At 45.9% G+C, this 23,569-nt stretch overlaps 1 protein-coding gene across 1 annotated transcript in view; it reads left to right on the plus strand.

Moving 5' to 3' along the window:
* Positions 1-9,135, plus strand: part of CABIN1 (calcineurin binding protein 1) — a 76,118-nt gene extending 66,983 nt beyond the window's left edge. Inside the window, exons 34-36 of the mRNA XM_056859028.1 lie at positions 4,381-4,557; positions 5,415-5,629; positions 8,920-9,135. Coding sequence (XP_056715006.1) covers positions 4,381-4,557; positions 5,415-5,629; positions 8,920-9,063 — 536 coding nt within the window. The 3' untranslated portion in view covers positions 9,064-9,135. The remainder of the gene's footprint in view (positions 1-4,380; positions 4,558-5,414; positions 5,630-8,919) is intronic.
* The last annotated feature ends 14,434 nt before the right edge of the window (positions 9,136-23,569 follow it).

The raw sequence follows: 23,569 nt of genomic DNA on the forward strand, positions 1-23,569 counted from the left end.
GCCATCTCCTACTGCTGGCATCGTTTATACTATACTTCAGCTGCTAGTAGTGTTACAAAGGAACTGAGTGAGAACATACTTGCCCCTCCCCTTAAGGCACTGAGTCCAAGATCTTTGACTCGAGCTCCAGAACTTGCATAACTTTACAGACGGCCAGTCACAAAACATCATTTAGAACCAGATGGCCATCTGACAGCAATGCTGATTGTGTGAACTTAGGCAGATCATGAGAGGGAGGGCAGGAAGGGATGAGTCAGTGCTCGGCTCTTGAGGCCCTTTCTTACATGCCCAGGATAATGCTGATCGATAGCCACTTTGGGATTTGGAAGCAATTTTCCTCCAGGCCAAATTGGCCAGGGATCCTGGAGGGTTTGGGGGCTTTTTTTACCCATCTTGTGGGCATGGAGTTGGGGGTCACTGGGGGTGTGGTGGGGAGGTAGTTGTGAATTTCCTGCATTGTTCAGGGAGTTAGACTAGATGACCCTGGTGGTCATTTCCAACTCTGTGATTCTAAGCAAAAAAACACACATGTGTAACAGTATCAGTCACGGTTAAGCAGCTAGTTTTGCTGCTCCTGAAATCCATGGGGACTCAAAGGGTGAGGAAAGTTTAGGTCACTTTTGATAGCAACACACTGGGAGTGGGGGAGCACCAGCCAATCTGCAGCATTCTAAGGCATGCAAGGGCAATGAGATAGCCCAGTTTAAAGCGCATGTAGTCATGTGCCTCTGTGGCTAGTTGGTAGCCTTTAGGGTATTTACTCCTCAGTGGGGAGAGGAGTCCCCTGCATGCTGATATAGAATATTGTTTATTCACAGGCAAAATGTCCCGGCTCCCTGGAAGAATCCAATCTTTCTTGCTTGATCTTCAGAAATTTCATATACTGTAAAATTTTGGCCAGCTCCAAATGCATATCGTTCCAACATTGTTACCAGTATAAGGACTCCGGGTGTTTTCTTCATGTATGTTTTCATTTCAGGTCACACTGTACAATGAGTTTTGTAGTTTTAAGGTTGCATGATGTAGTTGGTCTGTTAAGTGGTGCTTTCCTACAGCATTGTGGTGCTTTTGTGCGCCTCCTGGGTTTCCCTCCAGCTTTTCTGCATTCTTTCCAAAACCTGCTTTGCTATGATGCTTTTTGAAAGATCACAGCAAAGTCAGGGTGGCAGCCATATGTACAGGAAAGCCCATAGCTTCCTGTTCCCATCCACATCAGCGCCATTTTTCCTCCTGTAGTTCCCTCTGGTGGCCTTACCACCCCTTCCAGATTTTTGAGGCTTTTTAAGTCAGTAATTGACATATTGATATAATAGTATATTGATATGTCAATTACCAATTTTTTAAAGCTCCCCCCATTGGTGTATGTGAAGATGGCTGCCATGGGGGACTAGGGTAGGGCATATGCAGAGAAACTTGCCATTCGGAAGTCCTTCTGCCACTGCCCTGAATCAGCAGCAGCAACTGGGGAACTGCTGAAGATTGTTGCCATATGTGTAAGACCCTTGAGTTTCCGCTGTTCCTTATGCCAGCTTCAGAAAATGCAGGTAAGAAGCAGCATTGCCTGAAAACAGTCTGGGGGGTAGAAAGGAGGCATATGATCCTGAGAGAAGGCTGTCCCTCTCTCTGAGAAGTACTTTTCCTTTAGTAATCCGTTGGAGGTGTAAAACTAATGCACGTACAGTATATACACTGCAATTGAGAAAGCCTGCCAGTAGCTAGTAACACAGAGTAGGTGAAATGGTGAACAATCTAACTGTTCAGAATGTGAGCATTTGAACTCCAGCATCAATATAAAATCAACTGATTCTGAGATCCTGCTGACGACCCCAGTCATTACATGAAGATTGTGCATTGATAGTGGATCCCTAAGAACCACAGAAGGGAAGATGCTGCCAGGTTGCTGATCATTTGTGGAAAGAAGGCTTGCTAAAGTTACATAATCTGTATGTGCTTGATGTGTGTGATGCACAAGGCGAGTTGGTGAGAATATTAACCACCGACTGATGAAGTTGTGAACTTAGGCGCTCACTATCGGCATCTGCAAACCCTGGTTACCCTGGCAACAAGTGGGAAGAGGTTGCAGAGCAAAGCTGTTGGTGCTTAGCTGTTTTCAGTCTGTTTCTTCCTCTCTAAAGCAGGGAGATGTTGAAAGGTATGAAATGCCTCTTTCTATCGGGCAGTTATTATCTATGTTCATGGGGCTGCTTCAAAGAAAGGTCTGGTGGTGGTTGTGGTCCGTTAAGGTCAGCCTAGCATTTACAAAAATGAGCAGTGTATGTTGGCAAATCTGTTTTGGGGAGGGTTTTGATTGCTAGGATTTTGAAGGCTTTGTACATATCTGTCCCACTGTCTGTTTTGTGGGGAGGTTTGGCAGGTTGGAACACTTGGGGAACAGGATTTGTAATGAATTTTGGAAGATAAGTTGATGTCAGTGATACATGAAAACCTTTTGGAGCAACAGTTAAATATGAACCTCCAAATTCCTCTTGGCTCTCAATTCCCGGGGCTTGGATTCCAAATCCCCAAGGAAAGTTTTTGGTGAAATGTTTGCTTGAACTGCAAATGGTTTGGCACAAACTGGGCTCTTGCACCCAGGCCTGTGGGAACAGTAGCGGAGACTTTTCAGGCAAAGGAATTTTGTGTTGTCTTCTCATTCTGGTGCACATCTTTTTGATGGATTAAATGCTTTAGGCTGCAGTACCTTTTGCTCTGGAAATTCCATGTCCTTAGGGTTAAAAGGGTATTTCTGTATTTACACTTGGAACAGCTTTCCCACACAATATTTAAATTCAGGTTGAAGTACCCTTGCCTGTACACCTCTTTAACACAGCAAAATGTGGAGAAATTGTATGAATGGTGTGTCTTACCTCTGAGGAAGAGGTAGCTGCTCCCTGGGGAGCAGACATTGAAAGTAAATGATATGACACAGAAACACACAGACTGCCAGTCCAGCTGATGAAGCTGATGTGTAATTGGTGACCCTTCCTTAGTACTAAAATGCGGGGGCATTCCCTGCTCAGAGTGTATTTGTCACTACTGTATAAAAAGACTACCTTAAGGAAGAAGGTAGATGGTTGGGCAGCCTGCATGACCCAGTCCCATTGAAATGACGCATGTAAACTTTGATATGAAACGTTTTTTGTGAGAGATTATCCAGCATGATTGGGAGAAGAGAACACAGGGCCCACAGCAGGAGGGAGAACAGTCAGCTGGTCTTCAAGGGGAAATTCTTCTCTTCACAGTTAAGACCCTGGCTTATGTCAGGTGAGCGAAGCTTCTGGAGAACGTCCAGTTTGCCTGTATTTTCAGAGTTTGGTTTTGTGTTTTAACCAGAAACAAACAAAAGCCAACTCCAAATCTGCAGCTGGGAACCTGCCATGTTAAGAAACTTCACATGAAACATAGTCACGTGAAATGTATTATTATTTTTTTATCCTGCTTTTTGGCCTCTGAAGAGCTTCCCAGCCTGTCTCAACATGCAGCCATTAACAGGGGGTCAACCGCAGAGAACGAGAGAGCTGATCCAGACGCTTAATTTTCACCTAGTAGATTATATAGAACTAGATCTACACAGAACTTCTCAATAAATTTCACTTTAATAGCCATTGATTGGGGGAGAAGGAAAGATGGTCTGTGGCTCAGTGTTGAGACAGCTGCATCCCGTTAGAGAATGCGACTCAATCAAAGCACAGCAAGTCTGGCTAGACTGCACCACTGACAGTCAAGGTAAGCAACTAATCAAGAGAAGGCCTGCGTGGTGGACAGTTCCATCTTTCAAAAATAGATAAAAATCAGAAAGCACGTTCTGCATTTTATACAGCTCCTCAATTTTTGTTTAGATTTTTACAAACCACCAATGAGATGGGTGGATATGAACATCCCAGGATGCCCAGTGGGGAGTCTTGACCCTGAAGAGGAATATTTAACTCTTAGCAAGTGGACAGCATTCAGGGTAGCACATTGCAAGAGGGCAGAGAGGGCCCTCTTGGTGCCTGAGGCAGGGTGGTCACACAGTTTCCCCCACTCCTGTGGTGAAAATATAATAAACGTATATGTTTTGCTGCCCTTTACTGGCATTCCAGAATCTGCTGCCTCATCCTGGCTAATGGTGGGGTTGATGTTATAGGAGAGCTTGTGCAATCCTGGCAATCTGAATTTTGTCACCTTAGTCACTGAGGTATTGTCACCTGGTCAAAAGATGTCCCACTTGCATTTCCAAATCCTACGGATCTTGGGAGTAGTATGCATGCTCTTGGGAGGTCTTGTCCCAAGTGTCCCCCTTAGGCTTCATTTCCCAGCAGCACTCCTAAGGCAGAAATATCTCCCCTGTTCTGAAAGATCCAAGAAAGCCTTCATCTGTGGCTCATCTTGTTTGTGTAGAGGAGGAAGAAGGGAAGATGGACCAGCCTTTGGAAGGGCTTGGCTTTCAGCAGCAAGAGTCCTGCCTTTGCCAGCAGATGAAGATGGCAACCGTTGCCCCCTCATCCCATCCTGCTCGTTGGCAAGTGGCGCTGGAGTCAGCAACCAGTACAAGCTCAGGACAGGTCTGTAGCCTAGGTAAGAAGGATCTCTGCTGTGGAGCCGTTCAGTCTGTTGATTTGTAAAGTTCTAACCCTGCAAGGACTCTGCCGGTGGCTTGTGATAGATATTGAGAGGCAGGAAGCCTTTCTATGCCACCCTGTGGTGTTTCGCTATGCAAATATTTTGTGTGTGTTTTATTTCTGTGATTTAATGTGGGGTTTTATATGTATGGTGCTGTGGGTTAAAATGTAAGCCTCTAGAGTAAGAAAGGGGGGGCTGGATGGGTGATTGAAATATGTTATGGCTGGATGATAGCTGTACCCTAGGGGGCAGAGTTGACAAGTTGTAGTGTGTGGGGAGGGGGAGATGAGTGGGTGAAGAGTGTGGGGTGTGATAGAAATCTGTGTTCTTTGTGGAAGTTATTAGCCTAAGTGGCAAGTAAGAAAATAAGCCTTTGTGGGTAGGTCTATTTAAGGAACATTAGAGAAAGAAGAGCTGTAGGTATCTGAAACCATTTCCCTCATGAACTTTACTGAAACCGTTGCGCTTTTATACTTCTAAATAAATTCTGTGTTTTAGAGGAAGCAACTGTTTCAGAATAAAGAAATCTCCTTTTACCTCAGAGCCATCCCTGCATTTTTGACCATTCTGTCATTCTACCAAATATAACTAAGCCCACCTGTTCTTTGGGTCCAACTAACAATTCTAAGGCAAGAGTCTTCGGTGACAGCGAAAATAAGTAGGAAATGCTAAGGAAGGCAGGGAGGCAGCATAACACACACACACACACACACACACTACATAAATGTTATTTCTAATGGCTCTAATGGTTATCTGTGTTATATGGGGTCTCTAGATATATGATTTTTAAATTTATTTGCTCTTTTTCTTAGCCTCTGGTTCCAAGACAGACCCACAGCTGTTGGAAAGCCAGCAGAGCAAGGCCGATAGCACCCGGGTAAAGTCACGCATTTTGGCTAACATGCCAAAGCTTTTCATTCCGTCGTCTATCACCAAATTCCCCCCTGAGATCACCGTCACCCCACCTACTCCTACTCTGCTATCTCCCAAGGGCAGCATTTCAGAAGAAACCAAGCAAAAGCTGAAGGTACTTCAAAAGCAGATTTGCAGCACAAGTGGTCTGCTCTTTTCTAAATGTGCTCTTTGAAGTGGGGCCTGAGGAGTCATCTTTGATATGTCTTGCTGAACATTCATCCTGCATTAGAAGTGATAGGCACTGCCATCTGATGGGGGAGGCACAGGACAGCCAGCGTGGTGTAGTGGTTAAGAGCGGTGGTTTGGAGCGGTGGCCTCTAATCTGGAGAATCGGGTTTGATTCCCCACTCCACATGAGCGGTGGATGCTAATCTGGTGAACCAGGTTGGTTTCCTCACTCCTACACCTGAAGCCAGCTGGGTGATTGGTGGCCTAATCACAGCTCTTTTAGAGATCTTTCAGCCCCACTTACCTCACAGGGTGTCTGTTATGGGAAGGGAAGGGAAGGAGATTGTAAGCTGGTTTCTTCTTCTTTCTCCCCCCCACCCTCCAAATACTGCTTTGCCATCCAGTGTTTGACTGCAGTAACATTTCCCAGAAGGAGTACTTATACAAAGGCTTAAAGGGGCCTACTGGGAGAGGTTCTGATCCACCTGCAGCAAACCAAGTTGGGGAAGGGGGTTGTTGGATGCAGAGGAGAGAAGGGAGGCAGGGTGTCTCCTATATCTCACAAGTTTCCTCTGGGTACTGATGTCTACTAATGGGCCTGTTTTTCAAGTATGCCAGGACTTGTCTGCCATATTCATGGTGCTAGCAGCAGTTGGCTGCCAGCCAGGGAAGGAACTATATGTTCAGAACAAAATAGCACTGTCTTCGGGGGTCTCATGTGGGTTCCTTTCTTTGGGGTTAATCTCTATTTTATCTTGCCCCAGTAAAAGAATGTGGAGAGGCAGCATCCACTTTCCCCATGTTTCCCAAAACCAATGGCATTGGCAAATGGTTATTATTTAAGCAGGAAGGGTTATGTGCCCATCCTGGCCCAAAGAAGATCTCTCAGTCTCCGTATACATCTGTGGTTTGGAGTGCCTTCCTGATTTGAACTGGTTGGGCTGAACAGGCAGGTGCTGGCACTTGTTTTGTAAGCTCCCTCCATGGAGCCAGCTGGTAGAAGTGGAGAAGAGCCAAGGAAAGAAGGAATAAATTTAGACACTGGACTTTGTTGTCCTGTGCCTCCCCCATAGGATGGCAGCGTGTATCACTTCTAATGCAGGGTGAACATTCAGCATGCTTGTCGTATCCCACCCCACTCTGTCCACACAAGCGGGGTGTATCCTGATCCTTCTTACGCATTGTTGCCAGAAAGAAGTCCTACTGTGTTCAGCAGGTTTTTTTTTCCAAAATGTGTATTACAAACAAATGAAAAACCCAAGAATATATGGGAGATGAGAGAAACAAAGTGTACAACACCAAGCCACATATGCGCAGGCTATACAGGCTGACGCAAAAGTCAAACCCAACTAATCCTCCAGCCCTTGCCACTTCTGCTGGGCTCCACTCCAAGATGCACAGTTCGCCTCTGCTACCTGGAGCAGCCCAACAAGTGGCTTTTTGTTCCAGTCGCCAGCATGCTGCCTTCCCACTCCTCAAGGGGCACTCACCTTGCCACATAAATCATATGCGGCCAGGCAGTGCACAGGCACTGGCGATGCTGGTGTGGGGGGTAGCTGGAGGCAGGCAGACCTGCCACACGTTAGCCACAGTCTGCCTCTGGGGCCATAGAGTGGCCAGGCCCCCAGCATCCCATACTCTGAAGTTTACCAGGAAGGGCTTGGTGATGTCACATTGATTGGCTGTCCCAAAGAAAGCAATCACTTTATTTACAAAATTAGAAAAGTTGAAAATGTAGAGCAACTCGGACTGCCTTGTACACGGGCAAACTCTCCCTTTTAAAAAAATAGTATTTTCATTTTTCAAATATCTTCACAGATGCCAGTGAAGTAAACGTTAATATTAGTAGTTTCTTCATGGTTGTATGTGTTGATGACATTTGCAGAACAGCAGTATCTGTTATCTTTTCAAAAACCCTGCAAGATCAGCCATTGCGTCAGCATCCTCTTGCATACATGAGCTCAAAGTCAGGAGTGGGGGGGGGGGGGCAGTACTGGAGGGTGGTTGGCTAAGAGGTAAAACACACACACTCCCCTGCAGCATTTTACAGACGTTGCTGGATGAGCCCATGAGACAGTGCTGTTGATGCATAGTGCAATACCGCAATTCACAGGTGGGTCATGACATCAATCTCAGCTCCTGTTTTGGGGTCTGCCATGGAGCTTGGTGCTGTAAACTGCCTTAAACCCACTCCTGCTAGACTTCCCTTCCAGTGGAGGCAGAGTAGCTGATCCTGCTTCAAGCAGGCACTCCCCCCCCACCAGCCAGGAAAGATGGGAGACATGAAAGGCTGTTGGTACTTTTGAAGCAACACACAGACCTCCACACTCTCCCTGGGGAAGGGGTTACAGCTGCCTCATTCCCCTGCCACAGTGAGGAGGTCCGTTTCAGCCATCTGATGCCAGTTATTGGGAGAAACCAGCCTATACCCTGTGAGCAGCAGGGATGGAACTGGGAGAAGATGAACACAGGGTCGGTGACCTCATGTTTCTGGACTCCCAGACCAGGTCTAGCCAGCACTTTGTTCAGCTGCTCCTCTGCAGATCGCCAGACAGAGTTGGGATATAGGGCATGGCAGCACAATCGGAAGGTATGTAGCTGCTGGTCCTAAACTCTGCAGGCGTTGTGTGTGCAGCCGCTGTTGCTAAGCTTTACAGCCTGAGCAGATGGTGTCATTCCTAATGTGCTGCCCCTCTAGGAACAGATGTGGCTGCAGTGTGTAGTGCCCGGCTGCTGGTACTTTATTGGGCATGCTTTTTTAAAACCATCAAGGGCACATTTAATTGGAATCCAGCACATTCCGCTGTTTTCCTGGAGGCGCAAAGAACGGTTGGGAACCCTATTTGGGGGCTCCCGTATGAGCCAGGGCACCAGATTTCCACCCTGAAATCCAGCTCTGATTTCACCATTTCTCTCTGTGTACCACCCAGATCAAGATCATGAATATTAGCAGCCCCCCACTTGTTAATCCAAAATAGCTCCCACATCCTGTTTTGTACTAAAAAAAAATCACTATTTCTGTTAGTAATTAATACTAAGCATAAGCGTGCTTTGAAAACACGAAAAGCCTAAATCACTTTGCCAAGTGTGAAAGGCTGGTTAATGCGTTACAGGAAAACTGATCTTGAATACACACCATCAAACCTGTTGGGTTGACCTGGAAGGATTGGAAGCAAAGGCTTTGGATCTTTCAATAATTATTTTCCCCTTTTAATATTCCCTTTTCTGGGCCAGTCTGCTATTCTTTCGGCCCAATCTGCAGCAAACGTAAAGAAAGAGAGTCTCTGTCAACCTGCTCTGGAGATTGTGGAAACCTCAAGTCAAGAGTCCTCCCTGGAGAGTGATAGTGATGAAGAGGATGACTACATGGACGTATGATGGCGCTCCACCTCACTGCAGCAGCATTGCCAGCCAGCCTCTTGCCTCCGTGGTCCCCTTTCTGCCATCGCTGCCTCAGGTGTTGCCTCACCTGCACACAGAATGTTGGCTGTCCCTCGTCACTCTCCATGGGGATTCTGCACTCCTGGGTCTCAGAACCTTGCAAGCCTGCAGCAGCTTCTCACTCATTCCCTTGTCTCCAAGTTTGGCCTGCTGGCTGAGCAGAGAGATTGGTCTTGCTACCAAAATCTTGCATTGCTTGTTCCATTCAGCAAAACAATGGCTTATTTGTCTGAGTGTTGACTTAAAGAGCCAGACGGAAGAGAAAGCTTGTGGGTTCTGCCTCTTCCAGTTTCCTCAGCCAAGTTGTTTAGGCCGAAGGGTGACGGGATATTTTGGTGGCATTGGAAAATGTTGCGGATTTCAATATCATTTTGATAATGTCTGCTGATGTTTTTTTTAACAGAATGACACAAGAGGGGAGCTTTTTAAAAAAAATGCATCTGCAGAAGGATTGATTGCATTTATAAGGGGATGATAAAGGGAACCAAGCAGTTTTCTACTGAATGTTAACTTTGTAATATAATGAATGCATACCCTGCACAGAAAAATGAGATGTGTCACAAACATAACACACATAAAGCTTGCCTTGCTGGGTTTTGATTTTTTGGGGAGGGGGGAGGGGAAATTTGAGTTAAACAAATAGTGCAGTGCAGAGCTTTATATAAATATACATTTTTGTAATAAAGTGAAGCTGTGTTCACCTGAGCCTCCAAACTCCTCCTATGCTGTGTGCACGTACTGCCCCCCCATCAAAACTCACTCTTGTTACCTACCTTCAGTTCTCAAGTAGGAATGAAGAAGACATTGAGAGAGCAAGCGACAGAGCTCATCTCTCCTGGTGCAAATTCAACAACAGGTGAGTTCTGGTTACCAAAAAAATGACAGTTCCTCATCCACTGTAAACACAGACAGTAACATTTTGTTCTCCAGTTGGCAAGAGCTAAGCTGACCCTAATTGATAGCATTGTGCCAAATTTGGCAGATCCTTGTCTTTCAAGGCTGTTTCCCCCAATACCCAACAGCCCCTAATGCATACCTGTTAAAGCTAATTGGACCTGCCCGCTAAAAAGACAGCTTAACAGCCTTGTAGTCAGTCAAACCAGGTAACTCACCCTCAGGTTCATACCTCGGGCGTATCAACAAAAGACTGCAGCTGGAAGATACAGAAGGACCATGAGGGCAGCTTGGCTATATCAGAAACCATCTCGTTTCAAAGCCTTTCATTGGTTTATATTCAGTAGCAAATTGAATCTGCAGCTGGTTTTGTAAAGCACAAACAACATGGAATGTCCTGTAAAGGGGATTTTAAGATGACTTTTCTTCCCCCCCCCCCCCGCCCTTGTGAAATATTCCTTTTCCCTCAAAAAAAATCTTGAATCTCTTTTTGTCCTAGGAAAGGGAGATGGGGGGAACATATTAAAGCCAGCTTACTATCTTTTGACTGCCACCTTCCCTTCTGCCATGCTGCTGTTGCAGAGGGTTGAGGGCCCTGCCTTAATAGTCTGTCTTCCCGGTCTAATGGAGGTGGTGCTGGGGACTTCAGCAACCATTCTGAAGCCTTGTTGGCTCAGTTGACACAGGAGTTTGTGTTCTTCAGATGACCATAGACCAGTTCAAGATAATATCTGACCCTACACATTTGACAGGGGACACCCTCACCCTGAAGATACGCATTTGCTCTGGTTTTTAATTGGTTTCTTATATTGTATTTTGTTTTTATACCATTTACATGGCTCTAATGGTAAATTTGGGGGAGGGGGTCGTACTTTAGCCAAAGTTGTAGTTACCCTCTTTCTGGGAAGAGATTAAAAGTGACTTGCCTTTTCTGAATTTTTTCAGTAATGCCAGCCCCGCTTGTCTGAAAGGTCTCAGTTAGATGCTGTTCATGGCCTGTTTGCAAAGCACCCCTTTTAAAAAGCTGTCACATTAAAGGGAAGCTGACCATAAATAAAGGTGAGATCAATAAGTATTGAACAAATTAAAAGCCCTGCTCTCTACTGCTTTCGCTACGTAGACAGTTTGCTTCTTGCTTTAGTTACTGACTTTTGAACAGAAGCAAGTGAAAAGTGAAAAATCCTGGAAGGAGGTTCTGCAAAGACATGGCAATGTGGAAATGGTGCCCTGACCCTAGCCATCCGCTTTTACCTTCCCATCACTTCCCACCCCATGCACCCCCCTTCCACATAGTCACAAATATGCTCAGTCACTCATTTCACATGCACACTCTTGCACAGCCACACACACCTGCAAACACCACGTTCTCACAGTGCAACTAGAGGGCGCTGACCTTGTTCCTTGTAGGGAGTGTGGCTGGAAAGAAATGCGCAAGTGGCAGGCTGAGCAGTGTCTCTCTGCATTGTCCAGGTGGTACATCTGCTATGGATCCTAGAACTGCATACTGTTTGGTACATGCTGCGCAGAGGCATTCCCCAGAACTCAGAATCCTTATGTCAGTGCAGGTAATGAACAAGCAAAAAATTATCCCAGTTTTTGTTTCCCCCCCCCCCAAATGTGTTAAATGTACTGTGCACTGTAGCCATAGTGCCAGTCCTTTAAAATGGCAGGTCCCTTTCAAGACAGGCTGCTACCGCTTGGGGGGCCGGCCTCAACAGCCTTTGAAGTCTTTATAGAATTGGAACGGCATCCAAGCCCAACTGTACTTCCTTCCCTGCTTCCCTCCCCACTGAGCGGTGATAGCAGGTGCTTAGCTATGATTAAAGACTCCATCTCTCTCTTCATCAGGGCCCAAAAGAGCTTTCAAAACTCCCCAAGACTTTTGTATATTGGAAGGCATTAAGCAACCAACGTAAAGGTCCCTCCCCAGTTGCTGTGCAAGAATCCCATGGGGGACCTCAGGCAGTTTTAACAAACTCTAATGTTCCCATTAATGATTTTTAAAGGCAAGTGGTAGCAAAAAGAAGGCAAGAGAAGAGGGTAAATGGAAGGTGTTTTCTACTACCTAGTGGGCTAATAAATCTGAAGTGGACCAGCCAGAGAGTGAACTTTGTAATGAAAGCCATTTGCATTTTAATGGTAGATTTGAGAGTGGCTTTTTATTGCATTAAAAGAATGGCTAGTGTTCCCATGCAGGATAATAACCCTTTATGGACAATAGCTGTCCATAAAGATAGTAGTAAAAACTGGCTTCCAACTACCAAGGAAGAGAAGCTACACCCTGCTTACCACAGGCACCCAGCAACCAGAGGTACACTACGTCTGTACCTGGATTCACCTGGGTCCTTTTATCCCTCAGTGGTTAACACCTAATAAGACCAGACTCTGGTCTTCCTTAACTGAAACAACTTAAACTGATTCATTAAAGAGGAATAGAAAAGATAAATAACTTGCTCAACAAAAATAAACATAAAAATAACAAAGCATATAGCTGAGAACATGCTTGAACCATGAAACATCTCATGCATAACTCCAAATGTATAATAAAGACACCTCAGAACATAATAAATGAACAGTGGAGAGCTGGACCTTAGAAAGAGTTTGAAGCAATGCAACTTAGAACAGAAGTTAGCAGCACAACAGGGGAAATAGGGAGGCCAAAGGGTCGAAGCTGGTCCCTAGTCCCCACCTATGCTTCAAGCTTTCAGGGGACTTGAGAAATGGATACAAGTGGGCGTGGAATTCTGCCCTGGAAGGTCAAGACAAGGGATGAAGGCAGCAGCAAAGCAGACATGACCTTTCTGACTGACAGGGAAAGAAGAGGGCTGTGCTGGCAAAAAAAAAAAAAGCATGTATTAACTCTCATTGTGTGTCTATATTTATATGCTATAGAAAAGGTTTAAAAGATAATTTTTATCTGTGTTTTCAATATCGTTTTGCTTGTTTGCCACCTTAGGAACTTTAAGTTGGGTAGAAAGGTGGTATACTAATGTTTTAAGTAAATGAATAAATAGGAGTCTTCAGAAGAGCTAGGGAAGTATCTGTTTGCTTATAGCCTTTCTCTCCCCTCCCCCCAGTGGGGACCCACAATGGTTCTTCCTTCATTTCATCCTTGCAACCACCACCTTGTGAGATTGGTTAGGCTGAGAGTGTGGGACCAGCACAAGATCATCCACCAAGCTTCCATAGCAGAGTCGGGATTTGAACCTACTTCACCAAGACCCTTTTCAGACTCTAACCTCTACACTATACTAGCAATCACAGCAAGCAGATACTGTAATGAACACACACACAATCTCTACTGTGTCTCCCCTCCCTCCCAAATACACAAGTGGTGAGATGTTGAACACACGAAGCTGCCTTATACTGAATCAGACCCTTGGTCCATCAAAGTCAGTATTGTCTACTCAGACCAGCAGCGGCTCTCCAGGGTTTCATGCTGAGGTCTTTCACATCACCTACTTGCCTGGTCCCGTTAACTGGAGATGCCGGAGATTGAACCTGGGACCTTCTGCATGCCAAGCAAATGCTCTCCCACTGAGCCAAAGCCCCTCCCCAGATGTTTTAGGGCCAGCTCTTCCTTGCTTGCTTTTGGAGGAGAGACAGCACTGGAGACTTATGCTTTTGAAAAAAGATTTGCTTCATTTACAAGTACATAGAAGAACAGCACAAGTGGAGGCGAGGCAGTTCTATTGGCCAGATGATCCCTTACTCCACATCAGGTTGCCAGAGAGAGAAACATCCTGCAACCCCACGGTGCCACAGCAGTATCTGTCTGCTTCTCTGTCTTACCCCAGACTCAAGCTGTTGTTTCCTCACACAAACATCCCTCCCCCCCCCCACCAGTCTGAGAAGGGTTGCCTTCCTCAAGCTCTGATGGGCCCTTGAACTGGGCCACTGAGGAACCATTTCCTAACAATTATCTCCTGCTGAGAAAAACATCCACAGTCCTTAAGAAGCATTAGCATTCTTTCTTCAGAGGCCCTGGCTCCTACTAGGCATGGCCACAGGATCAAAACAAAACAGAAGTTCACCGTGTCTCACACAAGCTCATACTGGAATAAAAATGTTAGTCTTTAAGGTGTCACTGGACTTCTGTTTTGCTGCAGCAGACAAACGTTGGCTGCCCCACAGGAATTACTACAGGATCAACCCATTCACATTGATAAGGCAACATCTTGCAACACTATATTCATGTTTCACTAGCTACTCTGACTTTCCCCTGTGTGCAGGTGTGCATGAAGAAATGCTGAGAGATTGTTTGCTGCTCCCCACCCCTTTTGGTATGCAAGAACTGGTCCAGCATCTGTGCCAAGCAGACTTATGGGACCTGCCACGCTGGCAGTGCAATTTAATTGAATCCTTGTGTGCAGCAAAATAGTACCACTTTAAGCAAACAGTGACATAGCAATACTGCCCAACACCTTCAACTCTGCCACTGCTCCTTAATCACAGAACTGCATGCTAGTGAGGGCCCCATATTCGCATAAATGGACCCCCATCTGGACATGACAACATCTTACTCAACGTGCATACAAAACACAAGCCTGGCACCACAACAGCTTCTTAGCACCCTCCCGAGGCCAAACCACACCATGATGCAGCAAGCAAGAATGCAGGAAACAATGCCAACAGTCTTACGGTCTAGGGTCTTTTGTGCATGGCTGTTTCCCTCTTGGTCACCCCTCCGACACCTTCGGGTCTTTGTTTTGATTATGCATGCCGTTTCCAGCCGTCAGGTTACCTCGCTGTCCCCCTACATTTCCCTGCTTTTTGCCCACGTTTTCAGGGACCTTTTGTATCTTGAATTTGAAAATGCGGGGAAAACACGGAAATACAGGGGGAGAGTGAGGCGACCTCTCACAGTCGGAATCAGCATGCATAATCAAAACAATGACCTGAAATCAGAGTGGTGACCATGAGGGAAACATCCATGTATAAACAGCCTAGGAGACCCTGTAGGTGAGGTTGCAGTTTCATTGATGCACCTGAACAGCTTGCAGACAACCTGCTATTTGACAGGCAACTGCCAGGAGAGATGGATGAATATTCTAATTTCAACACCCAACTAGCTCTATTGGAAAAACAGGTGCAAGATTTCCCTAGAGAATGGCTCAAGATCCCACACAGACACTGCAAATAACCCAGCTACGTCCATGTGAAGAGAACCTCCCCAACTGACGTGATCATCTGGGATACTTCCTGGCGGACTACCCATTCCTTCTTTACTGCTTTCCTTTCTTTATGCTGGGACACAGATGTATAGGTCTGTATTTTACCCATCCTATAGTTGAGTAGCAAGATGGGGTTATTGCATATTGGTTTGTGAACAGATGCATTAAGATTACACCCAATGCTTACAAAGGAGGACAATCTCCTGTTGGGGCAATTGGTACAAGAAGTCCAGTGGTCCTCAGAGGAAACTATATATATGCTATCTCTTGCCTTCCTCCCTCCCTTCCAAAAGAAACTGCCTCTGTATGTCTGTCCCATGGCTCAGGGAAGGGGAACCAATATCTGGAGAGGATTCTGGATCTATTGAAGTTTCTTTCCTGCCTTCCCCTGAGAGCTATTCAGAAGCTCTTTGAGAGGGGAGAAAAAAGCTACCAATAAACTCTTTGGAGTGAAAGTGAAATAGCCCCCTGAGAACCGGGACAATCTGTAGTCGCCGTTAATGGGACGGTTGCTTTTCTTAATACTGCTGTGGCCCCTCAGGAGTGTTTCAAGAACTGTGAAACATTCCCCCTTCCACAACCTTGCCCCCCCCCCACCAGAGGAGCACCACAGTCCAAGACTCGTTTTGGGTTAGATACAGCTTGCTGTGCAGTTAGGGGAAAAGCTGTGCAGTTAGGGGGAAAGCTGCTGCACCAGCCAAGAGGAGATCAGAGAAAGGGTCCTAAATGTGGGCTTGCAAGTCTTTCACAAGTGGTTTGCAAGGCCGGGAGAGAAGAGAAGAATAGGATGAGCTGGGACCTGAGACTGTGAGACTTCATAGAAAATGTGGGGTTGCCTGTGCAAAATGGCCATGAAATATACCCTATTGCTCAGTAAAGGTATATATTTGAAATATGAAGAATGAAATAACGTTTGTGAGTATCAACCAATGTGAGAGACTCACTGACTGAGCACAAGGAACATAACATGGTGTTACTTTGAAAGTGGATCCCTAAAAGGAGAGTAAGTTTAGAACCAAGTCCTACCTCCAAAATCTGTTGGGCTACAGTGTTGGATTTAGATTAGGGAGATTTGGGTTCAAATTCATCCTTAGCCATGGTTCCCATTTAGCTCATCATTCTCTTAGCCCTAATCCTCTCACAGGACTGTTGTCAGGATAAAATTGGTGCTGGGGGAAGGCGCATTGCAAGTTTCTCTGAGGAAAGGTGAGATACACTATAATCAATAATAAAACATCAATAACAGTATTAATTATCTCATTAGCTATTTGTCCTTTTAAAAACACTACATCGGGAGGTACGAAAAATAGAACCAAATTATTCTGCAGGTGGTGAGAGATTGTTATGGGGGTGGAAGTGTGCAGTTAGGAGAGGCCAAGGAGAAAGGGGCTGAAAAGCAACCTTTCTCACGGCCCAGAGAACACAGGTACTGAGTTGGTGGCCATCAGTGCTGAAGAGAGTTACCTTGTTCATATAAAAAATGTATGTTGGTACATTTTGTAAGCCCCCTTGGGAAGAGGAACAGGATTAAAATGCTTAGGTAAATAAATGAGGAAACTGATAAAGATCATACTTGGGACACAAGCCCACCCCCAGCTCCTTTGAAGCATTGCAAAGAAGGGAGAATTTTGCCAAATATGGCTTCTCCTTGCCATCTCAGCACTGTACCCTGGCAAATGGGGTGGGTGGGTGGGTCAGCGGATGTGAAGGGGACTGAATCCTGAAACTGAATTTGAAGTGACAAATTGGGTTGCCAACTCCAGGCTGGGAAGTTCCTGGAGATCTGGGGGCAGAACCTGGGCAGGGCAGAGTTTGAGGAGGGGAGGGAGCTCAGCAGGGACAAGATGCCATAGTGTCCACACTCCAATGTTGTAATTTTCTACAGGGGAACTGATATCTGCAGTCTTAAGTGCAGTTTTAATTCTGGGAGAATGCGAGGCCCCATCTGGAAATTGGCAACCCTAAGTGACAAGTTGACTCTTTAGATACAAGTTTGTGGCCTATTTTATTAGGAATCGAGAACATTCCAGAATACCATGTTCATGGAGGAGAGGGCTATCTATGGCTACTAGTAAAAATGGATACTAGTCATGATGCATATCTATTCTCTCCAGGATCAGATGAGCATGCCTAGTATATTGGGTACTGTGGAACACAGGCAGGACAATGCTGCTGCAGTTGTCTTGTTTGTGGGCTTCCTAGAGGCCCCTGGTTGGCCACTATGTGAACAGACTGCTGGACTTGATGGACCTTGGTCTGATACAGGATGGTCTTTCTTATGTTACCAGTGCCCATTTAAAGGCCTTGGTTGCAGGCAAAACGGTGTGGCAAGAAGTATGAACAGTAGGTAGGCATCAGCTTTTCTGCACAGTCCCACCTAGAAGCTAAATTGCTATATTGTTATCAGGGAAGAGCTCCAGAACTACTTTTCCATCCCAAGACTCAGTCCTGGGTCATATGAAGGCAGGGATGCTGGGAGCCCCCCAAATATTCCCTCTAGGGTAGGCCCCTCTCATACCACCAGGACCCAGGCCAAACATCATATGGAACGAAATCACATTACTCCAAGCCCCTCCCATTATTGTTCCCCAATAAGGTTGCCAACCTCCAGGTGGTGGCTGGAGATCTCCCACTATTACAACTGATCTGCAGGTGACAGATCAGTTCACCTGGAGAAGAAGAAGAGTTGGTTTTTATATGCCGACTCTACCACTTAAGGGAGACTCAAACTGGCTTACAATCTCCTTCCCCTCCCCACAACAGACACCCTGTGAGGTAGGTGGGGCTGAGAGAATGTGACTTGCCCAAGCTCACACAGCTGGCTTCATGGGTAGGAGTGGGGAAACAAACCCAGTTCACCAGATTAGCCTCCGCCGCTCATGAGGAGGAGTGGGGAATCAAACCCGGTTCTCCAGATCAGACCCCATGGCTCCAAACCACCGCTCTTAACCACTACACCACACTGGCCACATTGAAAGGTGAACTCTATGGCATTATACCCCACTGAAGTCCCTCCCTTCCCCAAACCCTGCCCTCTTCAGGCTCCGCTCCCCCCCCAAAAAATCCAAGTATTTGCCAACCTAGAGCTGGCAACCCTATCCCTCAAGTCTTCCCTCTCAAAAAACGGATAAGGCCACAGAGCATAACCTCCTCTCACCACTGAATGAGAAAGAAAAGGCAAAGCACCTGGAGCAGGTCCTTAACCACTGGCTTTTATATTGATAAGAGAGACTGTTTTGGCTCTCACCTTTTTCCCCAGAAGGCCATGGGTGCCTGAAACAAATGCAGCCCAGCATCCCTACACAGCAGGACTCTCCAACCAGGAGCAGACAAGGGGCCTCTCAAGAGTGTTGGTCTGAAGCTTGCACACACCCCTTTTAAATGTCCTGCCTAATGAAGAGTTTTACAGAACTCGAAAGCTCACACACTATTTTCTGTCATTTCTCTGGTCTTAATGAAAGGCATCACATGGGGGGTTTTAGAGCTGAGGGACAGCCAGCCCCTGGCGTCAGAGTCAGGGGGTCCCTTGACAGAAGGGGGAGGGAGAGTTCTGTAGTTTGCATTTACCTTCACTAGACCTTCCCAGGGGTGTCAAGCGGCTGTTAAGTGTTTCCTGTCTTGTCTCAATACTGCTAACTAGCCAGGAAGGGAGGGCAGCAAACCCTCCTTCCCTTCATTTGCAAGGGCCCCTCAGACTGTCCCACAGCTAAAGCAGAGACAGGCTTTCCTGGAGGCTGACAACCCCCATCCCCCATGACCCCAGGTACTGCCACTGGCACCAGGGATGACTTCCAGTTTCTTCCTCTGATCTGTTCCTGGTCTCTGAGCTACTACCTACTTGACAAGGCCCCCAAAGGCTACCTCAGACAGTGTGCCTTGCTGTCTTGCCTCAAAAGGCCACTTAGGGTTGCCAACCTTCAGGTACTAGCTGGAGATCTCTTGCTATTACAACTGATCTCCAGCCAATAGAGATCTGTTCACTTGGAGAAAAGGGCCGTTTTGGCATTTGGAGTCTATGGTATTGAAGTCCCTCCCCTCCCCAAACGCCACCCTCCTCAGGCTCCACCCCAAAAATCTTCAGGTATTCCCCAACCTGGAGCTGGCAACCCTAAAGGCCACTTGAGCCGAGCTAGGCCAGCAGCAGCTGGCAGTGGTTGCGTTTGTCTGGGTCAGATAAAAGTTTTACTCTACACCCAACAGAAAGGCAGGCAACACTTTGGGCAACTTCATTTTTCTTCTTTAAAGTATTTCTATATTGTTGCTACACACACACACACACACACACACACACACTTACACTTCAAAGTGGTTCACCAAACCCACCTCCAGTACTGGAGAGCTGAAAATGCTAGATCCCAGCTCAGTTTGAGTGGGGAGGGATTTGTATAAATCCCTGCACTGAACCAGGATTTTTGATTTTTAAATCACTATAACTGTGATTGTTGTAACAAAACCAGGGACTCCTCTATCGGCTGGAGATCAGTTGTAATAGTGGGAGATGTCCAGCTAGTACCTGGAGGTTATGCAACCGAAACTAGGACTAGTGCCCCAAAAGTGGCTATTGGAATTCTTAGGCACTTATGGCAAAGAATGCAAACATAAGAAATTTTTGCTGCTACCAAAATATATTGTACTAGGAGCACAACACAAACCAACAAACTCAGACAACAACTCTATACAATAGATGCACTACCATGCTCATACATGTATAAACTTCATCTGAAGAGGCATCAAATGTCCGTATAACTTTTAGTCCTTGATGGTAAGCAGTGGAAAAAATGCTGAAAGTCCTTGAAGCCGTGTAGTGGAAGCCAAAATAAGTCTCCGGCAAGGTCCTTATTTCGCAACTGCTTCTTCTTACCATCAAGGACTAAAAGTTATACGGACATTTGATGCCTCTTCAGATGAAGTTTATACACGTATGAGCATGGTAGTGCATCTATTGTATAGAGTTGTTGTCTGAGTTTGTTGGTTTGTATTGTGCTCCTAGTACAATATATTTTGGTAGCAGCAAAAGTTTCTTATGTTTGCATTCTTTGCCATAAGTGCCTGAGAATTCCAATAGTACCTGGAGGTTGGCAACCCTATGGGTTACCCAGAGGAAATTGCTCAGTCTCCCATAGATACAAGGAAGTTGGAGATGAGGACAAAACCCCATAAGGTGGGGAGGGTGGTGTTACCCTGCTAACCTGCAGAGCTGACAACTGTTTGTTGTTCTGTGGACCCTAACAATGTATTTGACCATGGGCAGTTATGTGGAGCAGTGGAAGCTATTTTGTCGTTATAGGAAACTGTCTTTAGAAAACACCACCTTCCAAAGTATGGCAGAGTCTCTAAGGGTAGAAAAAACATTCACAACAAGGAGATACAAGTTGCAGGAAAGATGGCATCCCTATTAACAAAATCCAAAAGTGAAAGGTGGTGGGAGGAGAGAGGAGACCTTTTTTTGTCTCCCTGGTCACAATATTGCCTTTGAGGTCCCCCTTCATCTAGCAACAGTGTTGGTCTTTTATTTGTTTAAAAGTGCATTAGCAGTAAATCAAGGTACATTTATTTCCCCTCTGGGGTTTCCTGTATGTCAAAGCCATGTTAATTCTTTTTGAGCCCCCCCACCCCTCAGCATTGCTGGCTGCAGATCCTTCCTCTCTTTGTCCCTTTTGGACATCAAAAGACTGCAAGGGGGGCAGGCTTGGCTGGGGAGAAGCTCCTCCCTGCTTGTGAGCCTTCATAAACCAGAAACTCACCTTGGGTCTAAGCTGAGTTGTGTTGAGACCCATCCCAAAGCTCCGGATGTCTGTGGGAAACCAGCAAGATTCCTTCTGCCCTTGTGTGTGGTGTGGGATGGTTGTTCCTCCCTTGTACTGAGGGTTGTGGTGGATCTCTCATTGTGGGAAAATGCAAGCTGTACCTGGTAGGTAGCTTTTCTTCTTCTTAACTCCCTGATGATGCAAAAGGATGCTGTGTCTCCCCTTTCTGGAGGATGGGCAGTTGGTTTACAGAGGGCTCAATTCCAGTGGGAAGTTCTGTGCAAGAACCCCCACTACAATGTATGGAAATCAATGTGGATTGGCTGTGGGTTCAAATGTACTTTCTGCCATTAAATTTGCCGGGTGCCCTGTTGGTCGAGTTACAGTTTCTCAGTTTTGAGGATGAAAATGGGAAGAGAGAGATCCATGTGTGCCGCCCTGGCCTTCTTGAAGGAAAGGATGATAAAAATGTAATAAATAGATGGATCCCTGTAAGAACATTCCTGTTTCAGTAAGGGACCTTTCACTGGTTGGGGGGGGGGGGCTTCCTGCTGGAGTAGAAGAGCAGGAGGGCGATGTGCGGATATCCGTGTCTGCAGGCAGTTTGCATAGTACTGACCGGGAGATGCTTTACAAGGCCAGCAGGCAGGTGATGGGCTCGCATGCCAAAAGGGCCCAGCTATAGCTCAGCAGTCATCAACGTTTTCAGCTAGAAGTAAAACAAGGTGGCCGTGGGGAAGCTTCCTAAAGGCCATGTCCTTTGTCTCACATTCCACAATTGCACATACCGGAGGGTGCAGGAAAGTGAGAGCCTTTTTCCTGAAACAACTAGCAGATGTATTTTTAATATATTGTGTTAAATTTCATATCAAAGAAAACTGAGCATATGGAAAGAGCCTTTGAATGCCATCCTTCCATCCTCCGTACCCATAACTCATTTGTTGGAGACCCTCGTGGCTTCTTTGCTCACAGTTATACAAGCCCAGTGTAGGATGTTTCTTCCATCTTTTTTTATACAGGGAACTATTAGTCTCCCCCACCCCACTGCGTGATTGAACAAGTGTCCCAAACATATATTGCTAAGTGTCCGGGAGGTCATTTGTGAAGAGCGACTCCATCTGACACTCTCTCGCACACACACACCCATATCAGTAACTTTTAAACTGTGGATTGTCCCCTTGGTGGTAGGGTGCTCCCCTTCTGCACTCCACTTTCCATAACTTCTGCAGGATTCCCTTTTAAAAATATTTCCTACAAGGCCTTGTGCTCCTCCACTGTGCAAGAGTTCCGCAGGGCTTGCAAAATGGAGCTATACCGTCAGGCCTACGAGGGCAGCTGCTAGCTATTCTAAGTTATCCATCATACTGGCCTCCTCATCCCTTTCCCCCCACTTGTCATCTGTAGGGGAGATTCTGCTGTCCGGTTTACTGCAGTTAGTATTATTTTAATGCCATCTTGTTTTAAATTGCTATGCTTGCTGTGTTTTAATTATTGATTTTAATGTGTTCTGGTTTTGTTGATTTTAAAGGTTGTAACCCGCCCTGAGCCGGGTTGGACTGGGAATGAGGGTGGGCTATAAATGCAAAAATAAATAAATAAATAAAGCGGCAACTTTTTTTTTTAAAGGCAGGAACAGCAGGATTGCTTTTCTCCCCCTGTACACACAGAAAGGCTGTATCCTCCCAGCGAGCCTCATTCCCCACCCCACCACATATCCAGACCACTGGGACTTGGGAGTTTCATACATGGGATTCTCTGGAAAGGCCAGTGGCTCACCCAACCCCTTCTGGCCACTTACGAAGAATGTGGGATTAGAAGGATGCGAGGGTGATCTGGCCAGGAAATATATTCCCGAGGTTCTTATGCAAGGGCAAAACTCAGGATCATGTGGTCCAGAGTGGTAAGGCATTAACTGTTCTGCGATCTAGAGCTGGCATTGTGAATCCACAAAAGCCAACCAAATAGGGACCAAATATATATATATATATCAAAAAAAGACAAAGGTAGGCAAGCAAGGCTGATGTTAGCTTATCCAGACCACCCCCATGATCAAAGTGAAAAAATTACACCCCCTCCATTTAAGAGCCCCCCTTGTTTTGCTGTCTGAACAAGCCTCCTGATTTTCCTTCCAATGTCAGAATAATGTAAGAACACTTTGGGTCCCCACTGGAGATAAAAGCAGAGTATCAATGAAGTAAATAAAAATGTTAAAAGATAATTTTCTGAACCACATTGGCTCCTGTCCCAAGGCAGTAACTGCTCTAAAAACTAAGAAGTCAAGAGGTGCTTCAACATTTGGTTCCAACTGCTTTCCAAATAATCCAGATGGGTAGCCAGCCATATTTGTCTATAGCAGCAAAATAAAACACCTGTCCAATGGCACCTTAAAGACCAGAATATGTTTTGTTAGTTGTTAACTTGCCACTCGACTGCTGTTATTTTGCTTTAAAGATATGTTTAAATTCAGTTAAACATATGAATTGATAGGAACTAAAGTTTTGTGTTGCATTAACAAAAGGCTGATACATACTGGGCTGGTTAGTGCCCCCCCCCCCCCCCGCCGCCCTTTTGTTCCTTTTTTTTTTTCAAAGGCCCACATTCTTTTAAAATGTTGCATCTACTTTTACC

This window comes from Euleptes europaea, chromosome 13, assembly GCF_029931775.1.
Source record: "Euleptes europaea isolate rEulEur1 chromosome 13, rEulEur1.hap1, whole genome shotgun sequence".
Classification (NCBI taxonomy): Eukaryota; Metazoa; Chordata; class Lepidosauria; order Squamata; family Sphaerodactylidae; genus Euleptes; species Euleptes europaea.